The following is a 27,183-nucleotide window of genomic DNA, read 5'->3' on the forward strand; positions in this document are numbered from 1 at the left end:
CTAGTGGTTCTCTGATGTTCACAGCCATGCAACACACACACAGACACACAGAGAGACACACATGTGCGCGCACATGTGTGCACGCAGCCAAACATATACCCACTCTCACACAATACAATCACACATTGCACACACATACACAATAAATAAGGTAAAAACATTAAGTAGAAATTAAAGACAAAGTATGTGTGCAGAGGGAAGGCTTTTTGACTATATCTGCAATTCATGAGTTTTTCAGTAGGTTAAACCTAAAGAGTAAATTTCAGAAAACCAAGATCTTAGGAACATAAAAACTATCCACAGCTGTAACTAATCCTGTTGCTTTTATGAAACATTATCAGAAAGGGGGTTTTATGTTTTATTTTCTCATGTATTACATTTTTATTTGTATGAAAGTCAGAAAATAAGAGAACATAAAGTTCACTGTGATTTCTATAAAGACAAGAGCTTGGCAGTGGTCAAAAGCAAGTTTTAGTCATTGTTCTTGAAGAGCCTCTTCGAGAGAGCATTATCTTAAAATGCATGAAGTGTGTTGAGTCTTAAATTGGGAAAGAGGGAACAGGAAAATCTTGGATGAAAAATAATCCAAATAAAACTGAAGCCTTTAAATGATAATTAATTAGAAACACAAGTTTACTGTGCTAGAAGCAAATGTTTGTGAGTTTCTATGACCTTTAAAGTTGACTCGGTGCCAAAGTAATCGCTTACTTGTGGATTATGACTACCTAAATGTTCTATTTTCTTCTTGGCTCTTTCCCCCCAGAGAATATGTAGTTTATCATGTTAACATAAATATCTTGACTTATCCGTCTTATCATGCTGAAGCCTCACCTTAACACCAAGTTTGCAAAGACTCCTAATGTGTTTTATCTCATTTGGTCAGTCAGCTACACTCTGGACAGGAAGTGAGTTGGGGGAGACTTATCAATTAAGAAAGTGCTACCCAGCCCAAGATAAATAACATCAGTAGAATCTTCCTAAATGAGCACAAAAGTTACACTATTTTGTTACATTTTACTATGAACCTATTATGGACCTTTCCAAAAACACATCATTTGGTGGACAGCTACAAAAACTCCCGTGTTTCCTTAACACAATTCATCATAGCTCTGCTAATTTTAAAATAACATAATAAATAAAACACTGATTTGTCAGCTGTTCTCTAAATTCTGAATTAATAGACACTGAATTAACTACTGTTGTTGGCACAATGGGCTCTCTTCACTGAATCTCCAAGAAGTCCGTCATCATTTTAGCAGACCTCTTTATCAAATCAACATTATGTCATTTCTCTCTTCTTAATATATGGACATGTAAAAAATTCAGTTGCTTGAAAAGTTTAGTAATATATGTGCTGATAGAAATTACTGTGTGTATATATTTTTAAGAAAAAAAATTACTCAAGTGGCTATGCTTGCCAGTTTTGTGCTGTTGATTTTTCTGTTTTGTTTAATGGAATCATTATTTTCCAAACCATTAAGCTTTGAAAGTGCAATCCCTTTTTAAAATATTCTTACTTCTCCTCTCCCACACTGAGTTACCACTTACCACGAATTCCACCTACTTTGTGACACAAAGGGCCCACTCACTCCTGTTTCCATAATCAACACCATTCTTGCCATGCTGGACGTAGTCTTTCTTAGTCCTTCCCTGGCTCCAGACCATCCATCAAAGGGTTTCTGCTTTCCCCAAATCCAAAGTCTTGCCTTAAACTTTGGAGCGCTCCTTTTTTGACACCGTAGCATAGTAATAAAAAGAACTGACTTCAAGATGTGACTTAAACTCTAGATTTGCCCACTCCCTCACACCTCACATTCGTGTTGGGATGAAACTGGCTTTTCAATCCCAGATCTCCGCCTCCATGATGTGAGAATAAATGAGACCTTTGAAAGATAGAATTAGACTGGGAAGAAAGGTGCTTTCCCATGTGCTCAGCAGCAACATTCCCCAGACACTGATCCTCTCAACTGTCACCTTCTGTCCCCTCAGTACAGTTACCTTCTCCCTGAGCTCACCTGTCAGTCCATGTTTCACCTTTCACAGCCAGGCTCAGGTGACCCTGCTCCCATTTTTGCCCTCTTAGGACATCCACAAACTTATCTCCCACTCTTTTCAGCAAAAAGTGGTCTCTTTCCTGCCTTGCTTGTAGTCTCATGTGGTTGTGCCATTCCCCTGTTTACAGCATTTCCTTCTTGAGGAAAGAGAGACTAACAAACTTAATTCTTGAGTTCTTAAATTTTTTTCATATGTCTAGTTGAGTACTTGCCCATTATATAACTGCTGTATTTATTTAATGCATTGGAATACAACATTTGAGAAATGTTCCTCATATAGCAGTACGTTTTGCATTAGCCTTTCTTAACCCCGCCGAGAAATCCTAATTGGCAGAAAAGACCTGTCACATAAGACACTATCCAGCTGCTTTCCTCCCCATAATTTCTTTCAACTTCTAAATAAAACTCTTTGCTTTCTGCTTCTTCCACAAAAGCATCTATTGTGTTCATCAAATATAGCAAGGGAATTGGAGTTATAATTTCAGACTCAGGGGGAAATTGGCTACCATGGAATTCTGAAGAGTTAGTTCTGAAACACATCATGTCTGGAATAAGAACTTTTTAAAAAAATCAATGAAATATGTTCAACAAAAATAGAATTCTTTAATATGGAGTCTAGACTTGCTTGGATATTGTAGAATGTCTCTTAAGAATAGTCATAAAAGGCAGGAGTGGCATGACTATGTGATCACATCAAGCCATGTGACAACTCATGGAGCTCAGTTATTTATGTTCTTGGAAATTTACTCCGGAGGATTCCTGACACCCTCTTAAGCAATACAAGTATCATTCTGGGGCAATTTCCAGGCCATTCGAACTCTGGAGGAAAAGCTGGGGAGAATATATTTCTGAGTACTGGGAAGGGTGGAGAGAGAACTCTGTGGTTCAACAATGCCCAACTGTAAAATAGCACACTTTAAACAAAATGGAAATTTTCTCCTGATAATTATGCATCGAATAGAGAGTGCTTTATTTCTTTCTATTTTGAACAAGAAAAATAACAGGCGAAGGTATTTAAAACACTGAAAATATTTATGTACGTGTTACCATTTTAAAATGTTTATTTAGAAGTCAAAGAGTTTTGATGAGCTATTGAAAGGCTGAAGAACTTTTTCTAAGCTGTTTTTATCAATAATAATGGACCCAGCCACAAATTCTGTAAAATATCCATCTCGTTATTTTTGGAATGCTATCTGAGTGTCTATACTTTCATCATGACCCTTCTACAGTTATTTTGAAAAAATATTTGCTTTGTGTGGTACTTGGAGTTAAGTCGATGGTCCTCGTGCACTCTCAGTAAGTATCACTGATCTGGAGTACCAGCAAAAGCTTTATTTCAGATGCATTTGCCTGGACACTGTTCAATACAGAATAATATAGAATCAATGCAGCAGTTTAGGTTGGCCTTGCTTCACACACACACAATGAATCTGTAACAAATACAACATTACAAATGTACCGTCACTCTGTTATCTGTGTATTTAGCATCTAGTACAGTGTCAGGCACAAAGCAGGAATGCTACTTGGGCTCCTGAGACTGAAGGCCTGAGCAGGGTGCCTCGGAGTGCAGTTGTCCTCTGGAATACCAGTCTTGGAATGCTTATCTAAACAGATGAGTTGACTGATGATAATGTTGTTTCTTTAATTTAAACTTTTTACAATCTTTTTAGAAGTATAGGCCCCTGGGTATTAACTTGTACAATAACTTGGGATGAACCAGCTGCAAATTCTAGCTTATTGCAGCATCTTTTCTGTGACGCCAGATGGCTTCTTCAGCCATAACAACTTCCTAGATAGCAGCTGAGAGTAAGGATACAGGCCTGGAATCTCAACACTATTGAGGCTGAAACAAGAGTACAGTAAGTTCAAGGCCAGCCTGGAATACACAGCAGGTCCAGAGCCACGTACTAAGCAGTCTTCCCAGTCCTAAGTTCATTAACTCAATAAACTTTCATTACTATGAAAGTTAGATGTTATCTTTGTCATTATATTGAAGACACTAAGAGTAAAAAGAATAAGTATTTTTCCTGAAGCTAACACTATATCAAATCTGAGATCTGAAAAAAAAACCTAAGGCCTTTCACTCACACTTTCTAAAAGGTCATATCCAGGAAACTTCTCTTTAAGGTCATACCTTACATAGGAAAATAACAAAAGAACTGTACAATCACTTTTTATACCACATTGTTATAAGCAATATTTCCATTCTTTCATAAGCTTTTCATATGATCTATATCATCATCATAATTTTTGCACAAAGTTTAGAGATAAATTATTGCCAATATTTGAGTTTTCACAAATATTAATTAGTAGTATTTTAAATTATAGTTAATAAAAATTTATGATATATGTCAAGTAATTAAGCTGGATATCACATTGAGTGAACTTTTCCAAATTCTTATTTCTTCTCTATGTATTAAACCCAAACTCTCAAATTCTGAATGGGTCTTAGCTACTAGATGTTCAGTTCATGAATTGCAACTGGAAAAATGCACATGTAAAACATGTTACTGCCTTAATGCAAAACGTATCCTAGCTGTTTCCCCTAGGCAAAGGACATACTTAACCCCTACTAACTGCCATGTAAAGGGAAATTAAAAGCTTAGTTAAAAAATAATTAAAAAAATAACTCCAAATAAAAATTGGTAGTATCAATATTCAAGAAAACCTTGAGAACTTCCTATAAAAATTGGCCAACTCTGAATAAAGATTCTCTTTCCCCCCACAATCCTCACCGACATTTGTTGTCAGTTGTTTTATTCATCTCAGCTGTTCTCAGAGGGTAAGATGGACTCTCAAAGCAGTTTTAATTTGCATTTCCTTAAATGATGAGGATGTTGACCTCTATTAAGATCTTCCTTTTATTGCTCTAGCTCTGTGATATAGCTTGAAATCTAGTGTGGCAATTTCTCTAGCATTCTTCTTTTGCCTTGTTGATCTGGTAATCCGGGGCCTTTTGTAGTTCCATATGAATCTTAGGATGGTTTCTTCTGTTTCTGTAAAGAGTTACATGGGGATTTTTGATGGAATTGCATTGAATCTGTAAATTGCCATAGGTAGATTGGCCATTTCAACAATGTTAATTGTGCCCATCCATGAACATGGGAGGTCTTCTCATCTCCTAATCTCTTTCTCCCGTGGATTAAAGTTTTCATTTTATAGGTCCTCCACTTTCTTGTTATGCTACCCCTAGATGTCCTTTGATGATGTTATGAGTGGGAGTATTGCCATGATCTCTTTCTCAGAATGTTTGCAACTGATACATAGAAAGGCTACAGGTTTTTCTAAGTTGATTTTCTATCCTGCCACATAGCTGAAAGTGTTGATCATTTCTAGGAGTTTTTCTGATGGCATTTTTTGGAAAAGTATAATATTGTGATAGTTTGATTGTAATTGGCCCCCATAATCTCATAGTCTCATAGGGAGTGGCACTATTAGGAGGTGTGACTTTGTTAGAGTGGGTATGGCCTTGTTGGAGGAAGTGTGTCACTTGGAGGTGGGTTTTGAGGCTTCATATACTTATTGAGTCAGTACTTCCTGTTGTCTGCAAGATATAAGGCACTCAAATATTTCTCCAGCACTATGCCTGCCTGCATACTTCCATGCTCTCTGCCATGATGGACTGAACCTCTGAAACTGTGAGCTAGCCACCCTCAATTAAATGTTTTCTTTATAAGAGTTACCATGGAGCTGGGCGTTGGTGGTGAATGCCTTTAATCCCAGCACTCGGGAGGCAGAGGCAGGTGGATCTCTGTGAGTCTGAGGCCAGCCTGGTCTCCAGAGCAAGTGCCAGGATAGGCTCCAAAACTACACAGTGAAACCCTGTCTCGAAAAACCAAAAAAAAAACAAAAAAACAAACAAAAAGAGTTGCCATGGTCATGGTTTCTCTTCACAGCAATAGTAAACCCTAACTAAGACAAATGTCACCTGCACATAGAGATAATTTGACTTCTTTTCCTTTTTATATCCCTTTTCATTTCCTTCTCTTGTCTTATTGCTCTAGCTAGTATTTCAAGCACTTTATTGAGAAGGGGTAGGGATAGTGAACAGTCATTTATTATTCCAGATTTTACTTTGACACATGGAAATCAGTGTGAAGAGTTCTCAAAAAGGTAGAAGTAGAACTACCATGTAACCTAGCTCTACCAGTCCACACCATAATCCCAAAGGACTTGACAACCTACTGATGCCTGCTCAGCCATGCTCATTGCCACTCTATTTACAACTAGAAAAAAAGAAACAACCAAAATGTAACTTAACTGGCAAATGGATAATAAAATATGGTACATATTCAAAATGGAATACTATTCATCTTTAAAGAAAAATGAAATTATAGGTAAATGAATGGAACAAAAAACTGAGTGAGGTAGCCCAGACCCAGAAAAACAAGCACATCTCTCATCTGTGGTTCCTAACTCCAGATCTTCAGATGTGAGTACATAGCCTTGAGTAAGTGCAGAAACCAGGGAAGTAAAAAGGGACTGGGATTTCTAGAGAGGACTATAGTTGGACACAGGTGCTACAAAGAAGGGAGAAGAAAAAGAAGTGGGGATTTAGACTGGGAAGGGAAAAGGGAGAGTAATAAAGTTAGAAGGAGGAAAAGGGGATAAATAATACTAAGGATGTTTGAAAAAGCCATAGGGAAACATCATCTTGTATACTTACTTAAAAACACAAAAATAACAGAAATGAACATATGAACATATATGTGACTATATTATATATGTATATATAATGTAGTATATATATGTATATATATAATTTATATAATTTAATTTAAGTTGTACCATTGTGGTGATAATGCTGTCTCCAAGAGCCATTGTCTGTCTAACCAAACCCCTAGTGCCAGGTTGCAGAACCTCCCTTCCAATTGTTGGTCAGGGTAATCCAAGAGACCCCGTGAACAATAGAAGCTATTGCCATTGCCTCTAGTTTCCTCCCCAAAATTGAGAGTTTAGACCTTATTGCTGAAGACATTGAACACTTCAAACATAGGACTTGGAAGAATAGGGGTGGAACTGACCTGAAAGCCTATATATGAGGACGACCTCTCATAGCATCCAAAAGTGTTATCCAAACTGCCAAGGGACAAAGGCAATCAATAGCCCTACCCAGCAGAAAAGCCTATGGACCACAACAAATGGCCAGTCTGCCACAATATCCTAATAGTGCAATAGTGGCATTTATATCTTGGGGGTGACCAACAGTTCCCCAAAGGGACTTTTAAGATTCTCTAAGTAGAAGTCATGAATTTGAGAGGGAGTGGAATGGCACATAGAGGGTTGAAATAGGGAAGAAAGAGTGGAAATAATGTGGATAAAATACACATTAGGAAAGTCTCCAAAATTATATATAATATATGTATATATATTATATATAATGTCAAATTCTAAATTGGCTAGAATTCAATAACACTATTATTTCATATATAAACAATACTATCTTAATATTTTGGAGGCAAGTGCATGCAAACTCTACAGGTTGTTTCTGACATACATTTGTAGATAATGTGACTCAAATCTGACTTAAAATTTTATTTGAATTAAACTGTTTCTTAAGAATAGTTTTGTAGACATTAACCATGTACCCCTCTACATGTTGATAATGATATTGGTCAGGCAATACATATCTCTAGACATGTTTACAAGACTTATAGTTCACATGTATTTTCAAGGCAGGTTTGTCCACATATGAAACAAAATAACAAGGCAGCCTCAAAGAACCTCCGCTATCTAACTGGAACAGAGTTTACAGGAAATGGTGTTGACTTGTAAATGAATTTACAGAGAAAATTCGGTTGTATTGATTTCTTATTGAATTAGGTTTAATGATCAAGAAAGGAACTAAAAGTCTCTAGTAGGAGAATCAAACATTATAAAGAAGTTTTTCTTCTCCAAAGAATATCTCACTTCAGTTCCTGAAATCGAGCCGCTGGAACTAATGGTTCCACATTAAACATATTTCCACAAGCTGCAAAGAAAACTCACCATTCCCTAGAGTAGTTTGGTATTAAGCTACTTTACAGTATAAATATATCGTGTCATGGCTGGCTTGAATAAGGCTCTTAAAAATGTCATTTGGGAAAGTGCAGAAAGACAGAGTCAAAGAGCAACAGAATAGGTGACATTGGACCAGGCAAGGGGCACTGGATATTTGGGAGCACAGCAGAAGCACCAGGAATAAGAAAGAGATGTCCAGTTGGGCAGAAAGCTGTAGAGTCTGCAAGAAGGGTCGTGAACCCCTCTCCACAGTTTTCCATATGATATTTCCTGTTAGCTGAGTCAACTTGCATATTAAATTTACTTTTCTGCTACTCTAATACCTTTACAGTGAATCACTTTATACTCTAGTTTCTCTGTAAGACCATGTATTTATCACACAACTTCATGCTTTAGATTTGTCTTCCAGTGGTATGGCTTCTAGAACTTTGGCACACACTTTGCCATCCCACCCTCTGAGACTGGGTTACTGTGCTTCTGTGAATGGCAGTGCCACAGTCTAGTTAGTGATAGAGTATGCTGGCTTCTCTGCACATGCTGCTCTAGTGTCCATTCTGCATTTCCAGACACCACTTCCCTAACCCAGACAGTCACAATGTTATAATATCCCTACTGTTAACTAAGCTCTCGGAATAGCTGCCTTTTCATACATAACATTTCTATAGAATTGACTGAAATGTTGAGCAGGCACCAACAAAGTAAAATTCTAGATAAAAGAAAGGCAAAGTGTCATGAATTCAGGTTCAGGATTACAACTGAGTGTATCTAAAATCAGGAGAGACCAGTCTTGGCATCGATTCACTTGAGAAAGATCTAGAACTTTAATAGACAAGTTTAAGATGTGTCATCATCTACTCCAAACTATGTTCATGGCAAGTTGGATGTCCTAACAGCTATGATGTTACCAGGGAGGCAGTAATCTTGCTGCTTCCAGCCCCACCCTGTTAACTTTGGAGCATTGTGTTCTGGGTACCCTATTGGTAATGGTGTTCATAGAGGACTGGCGAGCAAAGAAAGGCTGAAAGATCACACTTATGTGTAGGAACCAAAGGAATGTATGTTGCTTAGCCTAGAAAAGATTATCTTGCATCAAATGTAGCTGCCTAGAAGTATTGAAACCACTGTTGTATAAGGATGATCTTATAAAGCAAAAACAGTTCATTAATTCAGTCTCATTTTACATTATACATAGGTTGATCTCATGATAGTTTGTTCCATCCAGAACTAGTAGGGGCCTAGATGCGCCTATGTACATTGGAATTAAGTAGCAAGATCTCTTACTTAGGGTTCTTATAGACTGAGACTTAGAAAGTATACTTAGGTATGGAGTGGAAATACCATTCAAAACTTTGAGAGAGCAGGGCCTAGACTCCCCTCCCCCCATGTGTTTAGTCCAGCCAAGCATTTTAAGTAAAATCATTATGGACACTCCAAAATATAAGATCCTAGCTATCAGTGTGGTTAAACTCCTTACCAAAGAAGCAAATCTAAGAAAAATGAAAAAAACTTTTGTGAACTTTATAATAGTAATGATAGCTAGACGAAGAGCAGAAGTCTAGGTTACTGATCAGCAGTGCAGACTAAGGTTTATTAGTGATGTGGGGAAAGTCTCTGTCTACATGGTACTAAGCTACAATTTTCTCTTCATTATATGAAACACTAATTATGCAATTCATCTCAACTTATGGACTCTCACAAGAAAGCAACCATGAAAACAGAAGACCTGTTAACCCTGTCTTTGTACTAGAAGCCCACACAAGTCACTGTTCTAACATCATGTTTATTCAAAGTCACTCCTTCTTCCTGAGACTTCTCATTTTTAAATCAAAAATAGTAATGCCTACATCATTCAATTCTTTTTAATATTTTAATTAGATACTGTGTGTGAGTTGCTCTGTGCTTGTGTCTGGTACAAGGAACACTCCATAACTGTTAACTGGTACTGCTATGTATTAGTGTATTAGTCACATGTTGGAGACACATCATCACCACTCTTACTTCCATTAAGAAACAGGAAAGGACTTTCCTTCAAGGGCGCAAGAACAGAGCAAAGTCTCAAACCGTTTCATGTCCCGCTATCACTCCTTTTACATCATGGACAGTGAACAGTGGTCCTTGCTTCCTTAATCCAGAGCATGTGTGCCTTCTAAGCTCAGCATTACTCAGCACTCCACATGACAAATATCTGCTCACCAAAAGGGGAAGAAAAGAGCTTCCACTAATTTTGAAGTTATCTTTGACCATCTTGCATGGTCATAGTGGGATGAGCCCAGTCTTTGAATGCCAGAGCTAAGGATGGAGTCAGGCCTGGCTCTCCCACCAATGAACCCTAGAACCTTGAGCAATTGTCTTTTCATTCTTGGTCCAGTGCCTGATACAATAATCAGTGATTATTTATGGAATTTCCACCTTGGCTAATAATTCCATTCCCCAATCTCAGAATATGTATGCCAATGAAACAAACATCTCTTGCTTTCTCCTCCTAATTGGGGAAAGAGTTAATATGCAAGATAAAGGTAATATGTATTGGAGAGTGACAACTTCTAAGAGGGAAGATGGAAGTATATGGGTTGGGTAGAAAAGATAGGGACATTCTCAGTAGGGAAAAAATGTATCAATTCTGTAAAAACCAGGAAGAAGTAGGGGAATGCGCTACCTACATATCTATGAGAGGAAATATTTCACAGAGAGAGCACACATGTTGGGAAAAGGCCATGATATGCTCTAGGAACAAAAGGAAGAATGGAAGTGACACAGTGTGACAAGATAATGAGTGAAGGGCCAGGTGTAGGTCTCCTAGGCTCCTGAGGACCATGAGGAAGATTTTAAGCTGGAGTAGTAGCAGACTCTAAAGTTTCCATTCAGGAAAAACTTCAAGGGAAGTTTTATCAGTTAGGTCTTGGAATACTTAGACTACTGGGCGTTTGGATGGGGCCTTTCTTATCCTTTGACAGTGTGCCTAAAATAGGAAGTGACAGCTGCATGTGTCAAACAGAAAGAGTTTCTATGCATATATAAATACAGATAGATAGATATATGTGCATGTCCATCAAAAGTTTCACATCAGCTACTATGTGGAAATCACTCTAAAAGTAAGGAGAAAAACCAAAACATAATTGTAAACTAATATTTTTTCTATAAGTTTCCTATGTGCTCTGATAAAATTGTAATTGCTCTAAATACACAATTATTCTATATGTTGATTTTAAATTAGGAAAAAACTGGTAAAGTGCACAGTGATTCATGGCAGACTTTTTGATTCTGTGTTGTGTCTTTATCCAGAACACTTACTTCCTGAGAGCTTTGTACCAGTGTAAGAATGACAAGCACCTCTGACTCTGAGCTTAATTTCATCCAGTGCTTCATGAAGCATTCACAAAAGCATGTGCTGTTCGCAGGGCCCAGAGTCCATGCCTGCTCTGGGTGTGCTTCCGTCCTCTGTCCTGGACCTCTCCTGCTCTCCTGTTGTATCTGCATTCCTTTTCTTTCTCTATGGAGATCACTCCTTCACTGCTTCCTGCCTGAATCTTTTTCTAGTGCCTTCCTGACATCATTCCCTCAATTGGTCACTGCTCTACCTTGGTTTTCCCCCCCCTTCTCTTCATAATATGAAGTTAAAGACAAAAATGCTGAGTATTTTGTCTGTGTCCTAGCTCTATATTACCACTTTCCCTGCATCATATTTATTCTGCAGATAGACCCGGCACAGCTAGCCCCTGTTTGGGCCTTCCCCGACTGCATCCACAGAATGTTCACAGGTTTCTGTCCTCAGAGAGAAGTCTGCTATCAAGATCCTCCCACCCCCACTGCTTACCACTCCCACCCCCACCTCTGTGTGCTGATACCTACTTCCAGGGAAGTTCTAACTCTTTCCATCTGTCCCCTTTCACCCCTCCAGGTACACTCTGACACACTCAACATTAACCCACTGAGCTCTGCTTTTCCAAGGAAACTAATGGGTATCAGTCACAAATTTCCAAATTGCTTCCTGTGGAAGCACATTAAACAGTCATATTTTTATTTCTATATACTTTATTACCCAATGTCACTCTATAAGTAATAAATAAGGACATTTCCTAAGACATGATTGTTTAGAAAATTTAAATAGAAAGCTAATGTCTTTATTGGAAAATTGTGAGTTGTATAAAATTGTAAGGTGAAGGGAAAGTCTAGTACAAATATTTCAACAAGGAAATAGTAATGCCATGGGGACAGCTATCTCCTGACAACTAATTTCAAATGATATTATAACTTAATTTGACTATAACAAACAATTAGAATTTGTTTAGTGATAAAGTTTCAAATATATCATGTTATTTTGTTTATTTTCTCTGAAGACATGAGGGTGACTATTTTAAATAGTTGTACATAATTTTTAAAAATTGGACAGCTATTAGCTGTCTGAACTTAATAGATCATGGGCATTTCACATAAACTAAAATATTAGAAAAATAAGCAAAATATAAATCATTTGTTTTAGATTAAAATACCATGAAGACAAAAACAAATTTCAAGTGTGGAATGTGTCTGAATTTGGAGTACTAATACTTAGCTTTTCAAATTATGATGTTTAATATGACAAGAAAAGTGATAATAGAAAATGATCCTGAACCTGTGAGGACTTTCTCCAACAGAAGCATGAGTCCACCTGTTGGTCAGAATGCTGGAAACTGAGAGCATGTTTTACACATCTGAACAGAACATTTGAGAACTATTAACAATGAAAGACACAGGCCAGCTTTCTGGATTAAGTAGTCAACTTTCTCTCTCCTTTAATTAAAAGATGGCTTAGATTTTTATTGTTTTTCTTTTCATTTTCTCTCTTTTGATTTTCAAGGCAGTCACACTCTATAGCCCATGTTGACTTCAAACTCATGGCAATCCTCCTGCCTCAGCTAAGGCTCCAAAGTGCTGGAATTGCAAGTATAAGCCACTATGTTGGTACTTAATTAGTTCTTGGATTGCAGTTACATGAGGAGTATTAAAAGAGCTGGGAATGTTTGGAGTTTTTGTAGCCTCTGAGAGCAGACATAGCAGATAAAGACAAGATGTCTTTGGTGTTCAGTTAACACTACAGGACTCTCCATCCAGCCCAGGCCTTCATGGATGTGCTACACTGGATCTTGACCTAAACCTTATGCTCTCTAGAATAGATAAAGCCACCTGAAGGACATTTGACCCAAGAGGACAGCTTTTTGATGTTCCTAAGTAGGTATTTAAAAGTTACTGTCCTGGGGTCTGGAGAGATGGCTCAGAGGTTAAGAGCACTGGCTGCTCTTCCAGAGGTCCTGAATTCAATTCCCAGCAATCACATGGTTCTTCTGGCATGGAGATAATACCTTTAAAAAAAAGCTACTGTCAGCCGGGCGTTGGTGGTGCACACCTTTAATCCCAGCACTCCGGAGGCAGAGGCAGGCAGATCTCTGTGAGTTCAAGGCCAGCCTGGTCTCCAGAGCGAGTGCCAGGATAGGCTCCAAAGCTACACAGAGAAACCCTGTCTCGAAAAACCAAAAAAAAAAAAAAGAATAAATATTAAAAATCATTCCATGCCCTGTTTTTTAATTAAATTATTTTTGCTTTGTATTTGTTTTCTTATTTCTTTGTGTATCCTAGACATTAATCCTCTGTCAGATGTAGAGCTGGTAAAGATTTTTTTTTCATTCTGTAGGCTGCCACTTCACTGGGTTGATAGTGTCCTTTGCTGTACAGAAACTTTTTAGCTTTGTCTTTAGGTTCCATTTGTTAATTGTTGGTCTTAATGCCCACGCTGCCAGCGTCCTGTTCTGAAAGTCTTTCCAGTGCCTATGGCCTGAAGCATATTCTCTAATTTTACCTCTAACAGATTCAGGGTGTATCAGGACTCTTGTGTGGAGGACTTTGATCCATTTAGAGTTCAGTTTTGTGCAGGGTGAGGGTTATAAATCTAGTTTCATTCTTTGGCATATATATATATATATATATAATATATATAATATATATATATATATATATATATATATATATATATGGTTTGCCAAGCTTAGACATAAGGTAAATGAAGCTTAGAGCATCTTTGAGATTCCATCTTACCCTGGTCAAAATGACTTAAGATCAAAAAAAAATTCTAGCAAATTCTTGTGTGGATATAAAGAAAGGAGAACACTTTTAGACATGAACACTGGCACAGACATTTGGGGAAACATTCTATGAGTTCCTTAAAAACCTAGAACTAGATCTACCATATGAACCAGCTATACCACTCCTGGGCATATTCACAAAGAATTCTGCATCCTAATGCAGAGATACTTGCTCATCCATATTCACTGTTGCTCTATTCATAATAGTCACAAAGTAGAAACAGCCTAGATGCCTATCAACTGATGAATGGATAGTGAAATTGTGATATCGTAGAATTTTATTTTACTATGAAGAAAAAATGAAATTAGCAGGTAAATGGATGATGTTGGAAATAAACATTCTGAATCAGGTAACCTAGACCAAGAAAGACAAATGCCACATGAGCTTCCTCATATATGGATGCTAGCTTTGATTTTTTGGATGTGTGTGCTTGAATTGGAGGATCCTTAAAAGTCAAAAAGCTAGAAAGAGGGCATGGAGGATGGATGTCAAAGGACAGAGAGAACATGGGTGATATGAATGGGAATAATGGAATAGGAAGAGTTAAGTGGGTTGGGTGGGGGATGGGAGGGCAAGGTAAAGGACAGAGTATGGAGAGTGATAACTAATACTGAAGAACTTTGAAAAAGCCAATTAAAACCTACTTGTGTAGGAGTTTCCTAAACTATGTAAATACACACATATAAAATATTTTAAATGGTGTCACCCTGTAACCCAGAGAGACAACACTTCTCCCAAACAGCATAGGTTATCTAACAAAATGTCAGGTCCAGGCTACCTCTTTTCAATGTGTTGGTCAGCAGGATACCATAGAATGCCAAACTTTATAAGCTATTGACATTGCCCTTAGTTATCTTCCAGAACTCAAAGCAACTCTGTTGCTGCAAACAGCACATACTTGAGCAATAGAACATGGAGAAAGCAAACTTCATCCCTATTGGCTAGCTTTCATAGTGATGGAAGGCACAATTATTGAAGAGAAAAGTAATGAATAATCCTACCCAGCTGTGAGTAAACTATAATAACAATTGGCCTGGCAAAATACACTCACTGTACAATGTGGCCTGACTGTTATAGTGGTAACCAGCCATTTTTCTGATGGCATTTAAGATCCACTCCACAATATGGAACTCACACCCACTGTCAGCAGGGTCAAGAACCGGTGGCCAGCTAGTTCACAGGATGTGTTTCACTGTGAACACCCTGGGCATTCCTGTATACAGTACTTAATATTCTTTGTGGAGTTGGTATCCCCAGATGGACTGAAATTTTTTCCAATAGTACATTTTTATGCATAGATGCAGCTGCTGTATGCTGTACAACATATACTCTAAATCCATTTCAACGAATACTATTCTACTTACTATAAGAGCCATTGAAACTCTGAGAACATAGAACTTCTAACTTCTGTTTCATAAGATGCTAGAATAACTTAAGGTCAATCATGTCACAATGCATAGATGATGTTCCAGAATTGACCTTTACACTCTTAAACTAAAACCCCAAATATACTGTCATTGCCTTAACTCATCATCTTTGCTTCCTTTCTGTTGTCTCTTTATTTTTACTGGGCAGAGCTCCAAAAAAGCTTAGAAATTAATTGAGAGCATAATAATCACAGGTAACAAAACAAAACAAATTACCCTTAAACTATTAAACCACCCCAGAAGTGCTGGTTAGAGCAAACTCACCGCTGCTTATTGTATGTGCTTTTGTGTTTGTTCCATTTGGATCTAGTGGTATTTAGGGAGGGGAAAAAACAAATTATCTGTATCTACCCCTAAAATTGACTGAAAATTCAGAAACTAGCCTGTATGTGTGTATGTGTTCCGGTGTTCCATACTAATTATGCATACACTGGCTAGAAAGCAGAGTACAAGCATTCCAATGAATCTCAGAAATGCATTTAAAGTGTATTTTTTGGCATCTTTAGCAATCTGTAAGCATAAAAACTGAAATTGCTACACCAGCTCAAGGGGTAGAGTGACAAATGGTGGGGGGGATAGAAGTTACTTATTAGAAGATAATGTGAGTGCTCATTAGACAATATTACAAGGAAGAAAAATTTATGATAATGCATTTTAGATACAAATTATCCCATGGCATGGCACAAATTAATATGTGGTATTTTAAAGACACCAATCAGAGTATAGTGACGTGTGTGGTGGAAACTGGAAGTCTGCTTCTGAGTTAGGCATACTTGAGTTTAAACTCTGCAAGCTGCTTCCTACAGAACCTCAGAGCCAATCCCCACCTACAAAGCATGGCTACATCCACCAGCCCATCCAGGTGATGGATGGAAGCAAATCAGGTCACGTGAGCAAGGTGCCGTGCACAGCCCTAGAAAGTAGGCCTGTTGTAGTGACAAGTTTTATTATTGTCTTAAAATAATATCAATGCCCTGGGTTTTCACTGGGAGAAAAGATATTACTTGAGATGCATTCTTCCCCCCCCCTTAAAGTGTCAGTTATTTTCCCTAAAAGGAGGTGTTGGCAAAGGTGGCAGCATAGAATGCACGTGACAGAAAAGCAGACAGGAGGCCACATTATACACGCTGTCATCATGCTTCCCTGGGGATTCCCTACAATTCCACATGCAAGACCACTAAACACACAGCAGAGCCACCAGACTTACTTCTTGGTCCCATTCTCTGTAAGTAGGCTAACCACCCAAGGATTTCCAAGAAACCATCCATCAGTTCACAGAAAGGGTATTTGTTTCAATTTAGTCAGTTGAGTCATCAGAAAGTTTTGGACACACCAGTGTTTCTTAATTAAAATGAATGACACCCAAATATGATGCAAACAGTACCATGTATAATTTTAAAACTAAAATTGATATAGTAATGAAACAAATGGTCTGGCCAGTTTCCTCTGGCCTTTTTCCATCCCATGAGATGAAGAGTTTTATCACAAGCTTATATTCAGAGAGAGTTTAAGAAAGCCTTAGAGTAGAGGAAAATACTTCACAAGTTCCAGTATTGACATACATATTTTAAAAAAATTAACTTCAACTTTAGCTATATTCTTTAGTCACTCAAAAAGATGTTTCCAGTTATATGTTATACTATTTTTCAGAGACTAAATTCAAAGATTTACAAGAATAGAAAATGCAAATGGAGTTCTAATTGGTCTAAATAATAAAAACCCAGACTCAGATTTAGAGGAAAATGCTGAGAGATCAGAGAGAAGAAGGAGCAAGCCAAAGCCACCTTTATCTCATTAGCTTCCCAGCAGAAAAGAGAACAAGTTCCTGATTCTTCCCACTTATATCCTGTCTCTACTAAGCCATATAATTTCCTGTCTGTCTGTACAGAACTCCAGACCTCTGGTTCCCTGCCCAGGAAACAAACCCAGGTCACAGCAGTGAGAGCACTGAATCCTAACCACTAGACAAAGTCATGTAGCTAAACATAGATAAGAATTATGGATTAATGTAAGCTGTAAGAGCTTGTTAGTAATAAGCTTGAGCAATAGGCCAAACAGTTTTTAATTAATATAAGCCTCTGTGTGTTTATTTGAGACTGAATGACTGCAGGACGAGGGAGGACAGAAACTTCTGTCTACAAGCAAATAAATGTATATCTCTGTAATGCAATGACTTTAATGTAAATATCTAATAAACTATTAAAATACTTTAAAATGTCATAAACTTTAAAGTAAATCTTAAAAACCTAGATATAGATTCATGCCCATCTTCTCTGGGATCTACCATGCTTCGTTGTCTGACCAAATTCAAGCAAGTAAAAGAAATATGAAGAGCAAAGTTGGTCAGAGTCTTTCCATGGCCAGAGTCTATCCATGAGTTTATGAAGTTGCCACATTATTTCATAGTGTACTATTCATGGAAAGGAGCTGAGATTTCTCAGACACAGACATGTCAGTAGTCTTATATAAAGAATACAGCAGGTCATCTCCATAATTCTACCCTAAAATGTTAACCATGTGTCTGAAAACCATTACAGCTCTGACTTCTCAGGAACTATTACAGGAAAAAGAATTCCCTTCTGATAAAGCCTTTATAGCCACCATTTGTATGCAGCTGACTTAAGCAAGCTACACTTATCATCAAAGATTGAAAAACCAAAAGAAAAAGAAATATAGGCTGCATCCAGAAAAAAATACGTATGCTTTCCAGCTGACATAACTTGAATCATGACTTCCAAAACAAGTTTCCCTTCAGGGGAAGCCATCATATGAAGTGTAGTGGCCTCCTTTTTTAAATTCATTTAATTAAACAGTCTTTGATACCTCCATTATGGCACGCTGAGAGTACAGTGGTGAAGATCTCTGTGGAGTGTGTTTTTAGAGAATTAACATTTTAATTGCAGGTAGTTATATTTTCAATAAATATTTCAATCAGATTAAAATATTTTTAATGATCTATTATTAAGCAGCTGTTCTCATGGAGATTTTTTTAAAGATTTTAATTTTTAATATGTGCATGGGTGGGATTTTTAAATGTGTGCATGGGTAGGGGTACGTGCCCAGAGGCCAAAAGAAAGGGTTGGATTTCCCCTGGAGCAGGAATTACATATGGTTGTGAGCTGCCTGATATAGGTTATTAAAACTAAACTCCTACGTAAGAGCAGTATGTACTATTAGCTGCAGAGCCATCTCTCAAGTCCAAAGATTTATTAGATTTAGTATTTACTTGTTTTCCCTCCACTGTGTGTGTGTGTGTGTGTGTGTGTGTGTGTGTGTGTGTGTGTGTGTTCTCTTTAACGTAAAGAAAAAATCAGGATTGCTTTTGGTGCACTCAACACTGATAGCTAGAGAATTGCTCTCACATCCAAACCTCACCACAAAAACAGTAGCTTTAAAAGCATTTCACCTCAGGACACATGATCTGTCTCTCTTGTTGGGTTAGACAGTGCCCTCTGTTTTCTAAACTTGCCCCCTCTACATTGTAGTCCTCCTCTAACCCCAACTAATCTGTTGATTTTCTAAAACCATGGGCTGTGGGGTTGTTTACTACTGTATCTTTAGTCTCTCACGGGAAGGCATCATAGCTATTGAATTCAACAAAAGAATGAAAACAGGAAGGTGTCATCAATCATTGAAAATGTTGTGTGATCCATTTCTTACCAGTGCAAAGAAAGGAAGAAGTTGTGCCCCCTCTACATGTGACTTCCCATGACCCTCTGCCTCCTCCCAATGAACCAGACCAACCAGGGATGTGATCAGAAACACATCTAGAAACCCTATGAGACACAAGAGACTCCTGCTTACCAGACTGCTGCCACTAACACAAAGTGAGAGCAGACCTCTCTCTTCCTGCCTCTCCTCGTTTCTCTCTTCCTGTGCACCTCTCCTTCCCTTCCCTCTGCATTTAAACATACAATGGGAAGTATAATGACAAATGAAAAATATGCCATTTAAGGAAGTTGAAGCATGGTATTTAAAAATTTTGAGATAATTCTTTACTTAGGGTTGGTCTACAGATAAGTTCAAATGCAGAGATGAAACTGGATCAAGAATTACTTAAATGTTCAGTGACTTCTTACTTCATTTTTAATTATGTATATGTCGTGGTAGGAGACATGCGTACCTGTGAGTACAGATGCCTACAAAGTCCAGAAGAGCGTGTGGGAGCTCATGGAGTTGGAGATACCTGACATGGTGCTGGGAACTGGATTCTTGTTCTCTGCAAAAGCAGTGCCAGCTTTTAACTACCGAGCCATCTCTCCACCCCCTGTTCAGTGGCTTTTAACACAGTTTTTCAAGCCATGTGAAAGGAAGAGGATTTTCATTTTCAGCCTATTTGGAGTGTAGGAAGATTATCTATTGCCCTGTCTTTTCTCCTATGTGAAATTTAAACGTAGAGATACTGTGATTCCACAGTGATTCTCTAGAAGTTACCATGCTACCAAAACCATTTACTACAAAAAGTGAAGTGCTGCCTTCATGTGCGTAATCCCAGCCTTGCAAAGATGACAAGCTTCTAGTCCTTTTGACTAGGCTGGAAACATCCTTTGAGGGACCTGTGGTTCTGTCCTCACTGGGTTTTCTAAGTTGACCACTGTCTCTTTCAGTCTCTTGTCTTTGAGTTTGCTAGTGTGGCTATGAGAGAGAAAAGCCTAATTTTAGAAGTGTCTGGGTTCACAAACACAAGCAGACATTGATGTCTGTACCACCCTTGGCCTCCTGTTCCAGCACCTGTCACAATGCAGCTGTGTCATTTAACTAAGCAACCTCCTTATATCATGCTACAGGGCTGTCGTCACATTCATGTCTAAGCTGGCTCAGCACATGTTGACACTGTCATGATCAGCCCAAGTCCAGTGGGTCTAGAAGAACACCTTGAGTCCCAATCCAGAGATACATTCCTCCAGTCCAGTAGTGGGACCAGTTTAACTCCAAAGCCCTCTAAATTCAAGGCCTCCAAGATTTTCACAAGCATCCCTGAGGTGGCTCGGGCTGCACCCCATCCCCCACTCCTCACCTCCCACCTTCCGCCCCTCAAATAGCAGTTTGCAACCCTAGCTGTGCATCAAGTCACTGGAAAACTGTAAGGAATACTGATTTCCTCTTTCCCCCCACATCCCCCACCCCTCCTGTTGAGATTCGGATTCAGTTGAGCTGCAGTTTCCCAAGTACGCTAATGTGATTCCCACAGTGCAGTAGTTCTCAGCCTTGGAAGCATCTCAGAATCATCTAGAGAGCTTTTAAAATTCCTGATGCCCAGACTTCACCCTACATCAACTTAATGAGAGTCTTTGTGGATGGGATCTGGCACCAGTATTTTTTACAGGTCCCAGATGAATACAATATTCAGCCAAGATTGAGAAATAGAAGGGGGAAAAAAAGTCTAGAGAAAGCAGCTCATTCCACATGTCCAAAGTCTGCCTTCTTCTACTCCTTCAGATCAGTCCAGCCTTTGGTTCTCGTACGCCACAGGCTGGAGATGTCTTATGTAGCTTAGCCATTGGAAAAAGGCCATCAGATCTGGACTAATGCAGAATGACAGTAACATAGAAATGATCAGTTTAGGGACAGAGAGATGGCCCCATGCTTGTACTGCTCTTGCAAAGGACCTGGGTTTGACTCCTAGCACCCTTATCAGGCAGCTTGCATCTCTCCTCTAACACTGGTTTCATGGAATCTTACACCTGTGTCCTCCATTAGGTATCTGCAGTACCACACACATTTCCACACAGAGACACATATATAATCAAAACTAAGAAAAGTATTAAAAACCAGTTGTTTTAGTGATGAGATATTAAGAGAACATATTTGTGGTAATGAAGTTTCTAGCAGTTAATAAGTTTCAGATACTTTCCATAACTAAATACATTATAATATGGACAAAAAACAATTTTAAATTAGAGTTTTCATAGAGTATCTAACATTTCTGAATCTGCCCCTCAGCAATTCATACATCCCTCATATTTTAAAGATTTGAAATGCCTTTAACAAGGAATCCCAGTTGCCAGTTCTAGAAGATTCCAACCTGTCAGTCATTTCTAGGATTTTGTTTTGTGCATGTGTTCCATAGAACTCCCTAAGTGTGGCGTGGTCCTTAGGCTTTTTTTTTTTTTTTTTAAGGCAGGTGTTGTGTTTATAATTTTGTTTCTTTACTTTTAGTGTGGGTTGTTGTTTTAGAAAAATTACTAAGAAGTCTTTGGAACACAAGCACGTTTACACTCTTGGCATTCTAAGATGTTGTGGGGGGTGGGGGTGGGGGCACTATAGAGACTGGCTCAGACAGGAAGCCATCCAAAGAATTGTTGACAATTGAGTTGCTGAAGGTTCTGTGGCCAAAGTCAAATCCAACAATGCTGTGTTTATTTGTGTTCCGCCAATTGTGAGGCCACATCCCATCACAGCCTACCAATCCAAAAGTGAGTGTTGCCAAGGCATTGGCCAACTTTCAGAAGAAATAACCCTTTCTTACTATGTGACTGACAGTGCTCAAAAAGGCAGCTGAGCTTCCTCCTGGGTCAGAGGCTTCTGGTCACCAAGGAGTTCTCAAGAGGAATGGGTGGTATTAACTATTGTTGGGAACACAATATTTTAGTTACTGAATACAAACAAAGCAGGAAAGTGATCCTAAGGGGCTGGGTCCTCCATCCCACATCTGTCTCTCAGAGCAGTTGCCGGGCACCCAGCTCACTGCTGCCATCTCTCACTCAGCACCTCAACTCCCAGCTAAACAGCAGTGTTATTTTTGTCAGGTGTGGAGTGATTGCCTCTGTCTGCTGATGAGCTGTCTGCTCCGATAATTATCTAAATCCAGCCTCTGGCCTTGTCTCCAAGGGGACAGTTCTGACAACAGAAGCCTTGAAGCATTGACCACTCATTTCCGGCCCCTCCATGATGCCACTTGCCAATGTTACCCTTCCGTGCAAACTTCTACATCTATTCTTGTTATATTCCACTTTCATCATTTTGAAACCTACTTTAGAGCTGAATGAGGGGCTACCAGAGAGAGCAAAGAGAAGAGCTGTCCCTGCCCTTATTCCCCTAAGGAGTTCAAACAGTGGTCTACTCCTCTTGGCTCTTCCTGAATGTCCCAATCCATACTGTTCATACTTGGTCAACTGTTTGGCAGAGTTTGGGTTTCTTTGTTTTCTTTATGCTGTACAATTTACTTATCCTGATCTAAACTTAATGTTTTTCTGCAAGATAATCTAACATGGGAAAGACTGAAGCAGAGGCTCCAAACACCACAGTAGATGAAGTGATCTTTCCATCCCCCTGAAGATTTGAGGTGCATGTACTTAACCAGCCCCACCACTCCACACTCGGCCTCCCTGTTCTTGGTACACCTATCCCAGCCCAACACCTTCAAAAAGCAGGGTGACATACCTCTCCCCACAGTGCCAGGCCATATCTATCAGTGTTTTATAAAGCATGATCCCACAGGGTAAATATGTGGTTCAGTGGTAGCAGGCGTGCCTAGCATGTGTAGGACCCCAGGGTGCCATGCTTCACTGAGGAAGCAAGCAGCCTGCCAAGTCTTGTTCATATCCTCAGGTCATGTTTCCTTTCACTAGAACAAAAGCCATGAGAGTGGCTAATGGAAAGAAAATGAAAACCAATGCCATTCATTATAAAGGGCCTCCAAAGAAGTTCAAGAACCTACTTAGAAATAGAAGGCATCAAAAGATGAGAAGGAAATCTGGGGTTTCATTTTGAGCTTTCTTCCTTTCTGAGTTCCACTGACTTGAATCCAGTTACTTTTAACTGTCCTGGTGACAGCAGGAGGGGAACCTCCACTTTTGGATCTCAGAGCTGACTCTGAGGACCGTGGAGCCATCCCCAGCTTTTATGTAAACAAACCCAGATGCCACACTACTTGTACCTGGATTCCCTCAGAGGTATCCATTTGCTTGTGTTCATTCTTAAAATGAGCAAGACTGTCTCAACTGATGGGCAATGCTTGTCAGAATTTTCTCTGAATAAATTATTCTCCTTTATTCTTCCATCTCTTGGGATTTCCTATACACAAAGTGTCTTCACATCTGTCTAACTTGGAGAAACCTTATCTTGCCATTTTCAGTAGGGTAGCAGAATAATGACAACCACTTTATAGTTTAGTTAAAAGATTCTGGTGAGGTTTTCTCTTTCTGGGAGATTTTACGATCTTGAGACAGTGTAGTGTATAAATTTAGAATATGAAAAAGCTTGTAAGTGAAAGTTATTTGCACAAACAAGTCTTTTTGAGTACAGAGGTGTGCAATACATGTTTCTTATTATTTATAGAATTAGTGTTGGAAGAAAGGGGGTTTGCTAAAAAGGCTTTAGGGCTATTCGAAGTTAACTCTAAAACCATGTTTCAAAATATAGTGATTTTACCACTTGCAAATATGTACAGATTCCTGAAATTCATGAATTCAAGGAATTTAACACAAACTAAATAAAATTCACATATATGCAGGTGTTCCAAATGTAACTACTTCAATATCAAATAATTGTACATACTCATTTCCACTGAATTTTTACCCCTCATTATTTTTTTACCTTTTCAATGAGTTAGTAAAAAGCATCCAAAGGAATTTATCATCAAGCAGAAAAAGCCTACAGTCCAGCTATGCTAAACTTGTTATGAAATTTGAAACTGGCCCCAGTTGCAAGGCCTATTATGTAGAGATAATAGGCACTTTTATCTCATTCTTTGGGTGACAATTGTGTAAAGGTGTGGTTAGGTTTCTTTACATTGTATAGTGTATTCCCTGATTTAGAACAGAATAGACTGTGAGAATAAGAAAGTGTTTTGAAAAATACATCCATATTTAGAAGTTGAAGATTGAAAAAACAAAGGATCATCCCCAAAGTCATTTACAGTCAGGGACTGAACACATGCTGTAACCTCCCCTTAGATGCTACCTTCTATCAGATTCTATTGTCCATGATAAATCTCACTGATTTTCAAATAAAATGAAAAAGCCAAATTCAGTGACTCACATAGAAGAGGCTAGCAGCAAAACCTCATCCAGTGACCATTTGTTTAGCTGAATTCCATACTCAACAGCTTTCATCGGTTACAGCTTAAATGGAGGTCCATCATTTTTATATTGGAAACAGATTTACCAAACTTTTTACCTCTTGGTCAATGAGTTTAGAGCCCAAAGGCTATTTCAGGAAGAGATAAGAAAATCTTGGAGTGACCCTGTCACAGACACTCACCTGTACTATTGTCTTCATGTGCCCTTTTCAACTATACTGCCACACATATTACCAAACACACAATGTCTAAGCTGTCCACTCATTAGTAATGCTGACAAACCTATTTCCACTTGTGAGTTTTAAATGCTTAAGGTAAATGTTGACCTGTGTTCTGATGAATTGAATGCTAAAATCAGTTACTAGTTGTAATCATTAAATGAAAACCCAAGCCCTGACATTTTGAGGTGAAAGGGCAACTGGGTCTTGAGGGGAACGTGGGGTGCTCCAGTTGAAAGTCTTGAACATAACTTCTAACTCACTTCTACTTCCTCACATTTATGTTCCTCTTAAGGCAACATGGAACTTACATGAAAGTTTCTTGATAAAGAAACTGTTAGCAAGATGTGTTGTCAGCTGGGTGGGAATCAAGGAATCTAAAACAAACGCATTAGACTAAGGATGGCTGAGGGCATTACAGACTCCCTTCTGTTTTAGAAACACACAGTTGATGGTGCTCAGAAAGTGGATTCTTGACCATTTTGCACGATGACAAAGTCCTTTCAAAGGCAACATAACTAATAAAGACAGATGCATTCTCTGTCCCTCAAACTAGTGGCTGGTAGTTTAGTGAACCCCCTACTGAGAACGATATGCAAACATCTACTGGGTTTGCTAGGGAAGCAATCACATGCCAATGTGACTGCTGTCTCGGAAATGTTTTCTTATTAAAGAGTATTTTGGATCTAGGACACAATGTAAGTATTTTCTCCTGGCTTGTGCTGTCAGTTTCAGCCATAAGGTAAGTACACTCGCCCTATTCTCACAGATATTTTAGAGACTTGGTGCAGAAATGCCATTGTAGAAAAATTAGGAGTTGATATTACACTGTTTCCCGCCCTCCCCCCCATAGGAAAGGAGAACATGCCACCAAAAGGTGAACCTTAAACAAAACATAAAGATCTAAGCAGGGCTGTAATAAAGGCATCACTTACTGTAACTGTTCTTCATCTCCTGGGTCCCTTTCACCTTGCCTCGTTTGTCAATCCTCAGATACCACTGTGTGCGACAGAACAGTCTCCTCACCCTTATATCCCCTCCTTCCATGTAATCATAACTTCTTGTGTGTCGCTCAGGGCTAGAACAGTTCACATTCGTAGCCGTTTGCTCTGGGCTCATGTCATTGCATGCTAAAGATATAGTACCCACTAGACAGACAAGGTGGAAGCATGACCTGTAGAGCAGAGTTGGCAGGATCCATGTCAGTATCCATTTGTGCATTATAGTGTAGTGCTCCGGGTGTTCATGAATAACATAATGAGAACTGAATCTTGAGTTGATTGCTACTCCTAGGTCATGGGCCTCCTCCTGTCTGTGAACTGTAGATTGGTTTGAGAAAAGGTAGTCGCTCTTTCCAAACTGTTAAGTTTATCTTTTAGCTTCTGATACCAATAACAGGATTCCTCCTTCAGTAAGACAGTTGGTAGATGTCTCCTTCTAAAAACAGGTTGCAACAAGGCCAGTTGCTGTCGTGCCGTTTGCTCCTTGACTTCTGTTCACAATGGGAGATTAAGAATGGGGAGGGGAGAAGAGAGGAAGAGAAAAAGCTGTTTGTATAAATTTCAGTGGGTAAGTAGTATAGCATACAGTTTAGTTAAGCATTGACGGCACACTTAAAATACCTTCCACAGAGGGTGTTAACATCATTGCCACTCTGCGTGTAGATTCAAGAGAGGTAGGCATTAATGGAGAGACCTCACAACAAAACTGCACCATTCATTCCAGTTACTATCTTGTTAAGAGTGCCAAGTACTTAGAGCTATTGACTTAAATTGAGTTTTATAGCTACTATCAATAAAGTAGAAACACTGTTCCTGGATTTCATTAGTATATGCTGTTACATTCATGCTTAGTAATTATTTCCCCCTAAACTGCCCATACTTTTCAAGTTAAGTGTCGGAGTTGCTCTGGAGAGCTTCAAGCTTCTCTTTCCATACATACTACAGCACAGTTTCTGTAGATATTTACACGGTTCAAACGTCTTTTCCCCTCAGTACAATAGCCAAAGAAAGAGAAAACCTTTCAGAAAAGATTCAGCTTTGTTTTAAAGACGAATAACAGTAACTTACTTGTTCTCTTTAGAACAGCTGGGTACACAAGAGTTCCGTGTCTGCTGTCTGCCTCGTGCAACTTGAGCCTCTCTACTGTAGCTACAAACTATTTCTCAGCTGAGAAATCCTCCAGCAGAATCATAATTGTTTCCATAAATCAAGAGGCAAAAGGGTTTTCTCCGTGTGTGAGCGCGTGCGCTTGTGTGTGTGCGTGGAGCCTTTTATTCAGAGATTTTCAATAAATACCTTTGCTGACCTCATTGGAAGCAATTAAAACTTAACCAGTAAGCTGTT

General features: G+C 38.8%; 1 protein-coding gene across 2 annotated transcripts in view; it reads right to left on the reverse strand.

Annotated features, from left to right (window-relative positions):
• Fgf7 (fibroblast growth factor 7) overlaps positions 1 to 27,183 on the reverse strand; it is a 51,294-nt gene extending 24,111 nt beyond the window's left edge. Inside the window, exons 1-2 of one of the 2 annotated variants that reach the window (XM_027421950.2) lie at positions 26,908 to 27,183; positions 25,774 to 26,327 (exon numbers count right to left, since the gene is read on the reverse strand). In XM_027421950.2, coding sequence (XP_027277751.1) covers positions 25,774 to 26,059 — 286 coding nt within the window. In that variant the 5' untranslated portion in view covers positions 26,060 to 26,327; positions 26,908 to 27,183. Of the gene's footprint in view, positions 1 to 25,773; positions 26,331 to 26,907 lie in introns of both variants that reach the window. The other variant, XM_027421949.2, reaches the window with a different exon arrangement.

This window comes from Cricetulus griseus, chromosome 6 (assembly GCF_003668045.3).
Source record: "Cricetulus griseus strain 17A/GY chromosome 6, alternate assembly CriGri-PICRH-1.0, whole genome shotgun sequence".
NCBI classification, from domain to species: Eukaryota; Metazoa; Chordata; class Mammalia; order Rodentia; family Cricetidae; genus Cricetulus; species Cricetulus griseus.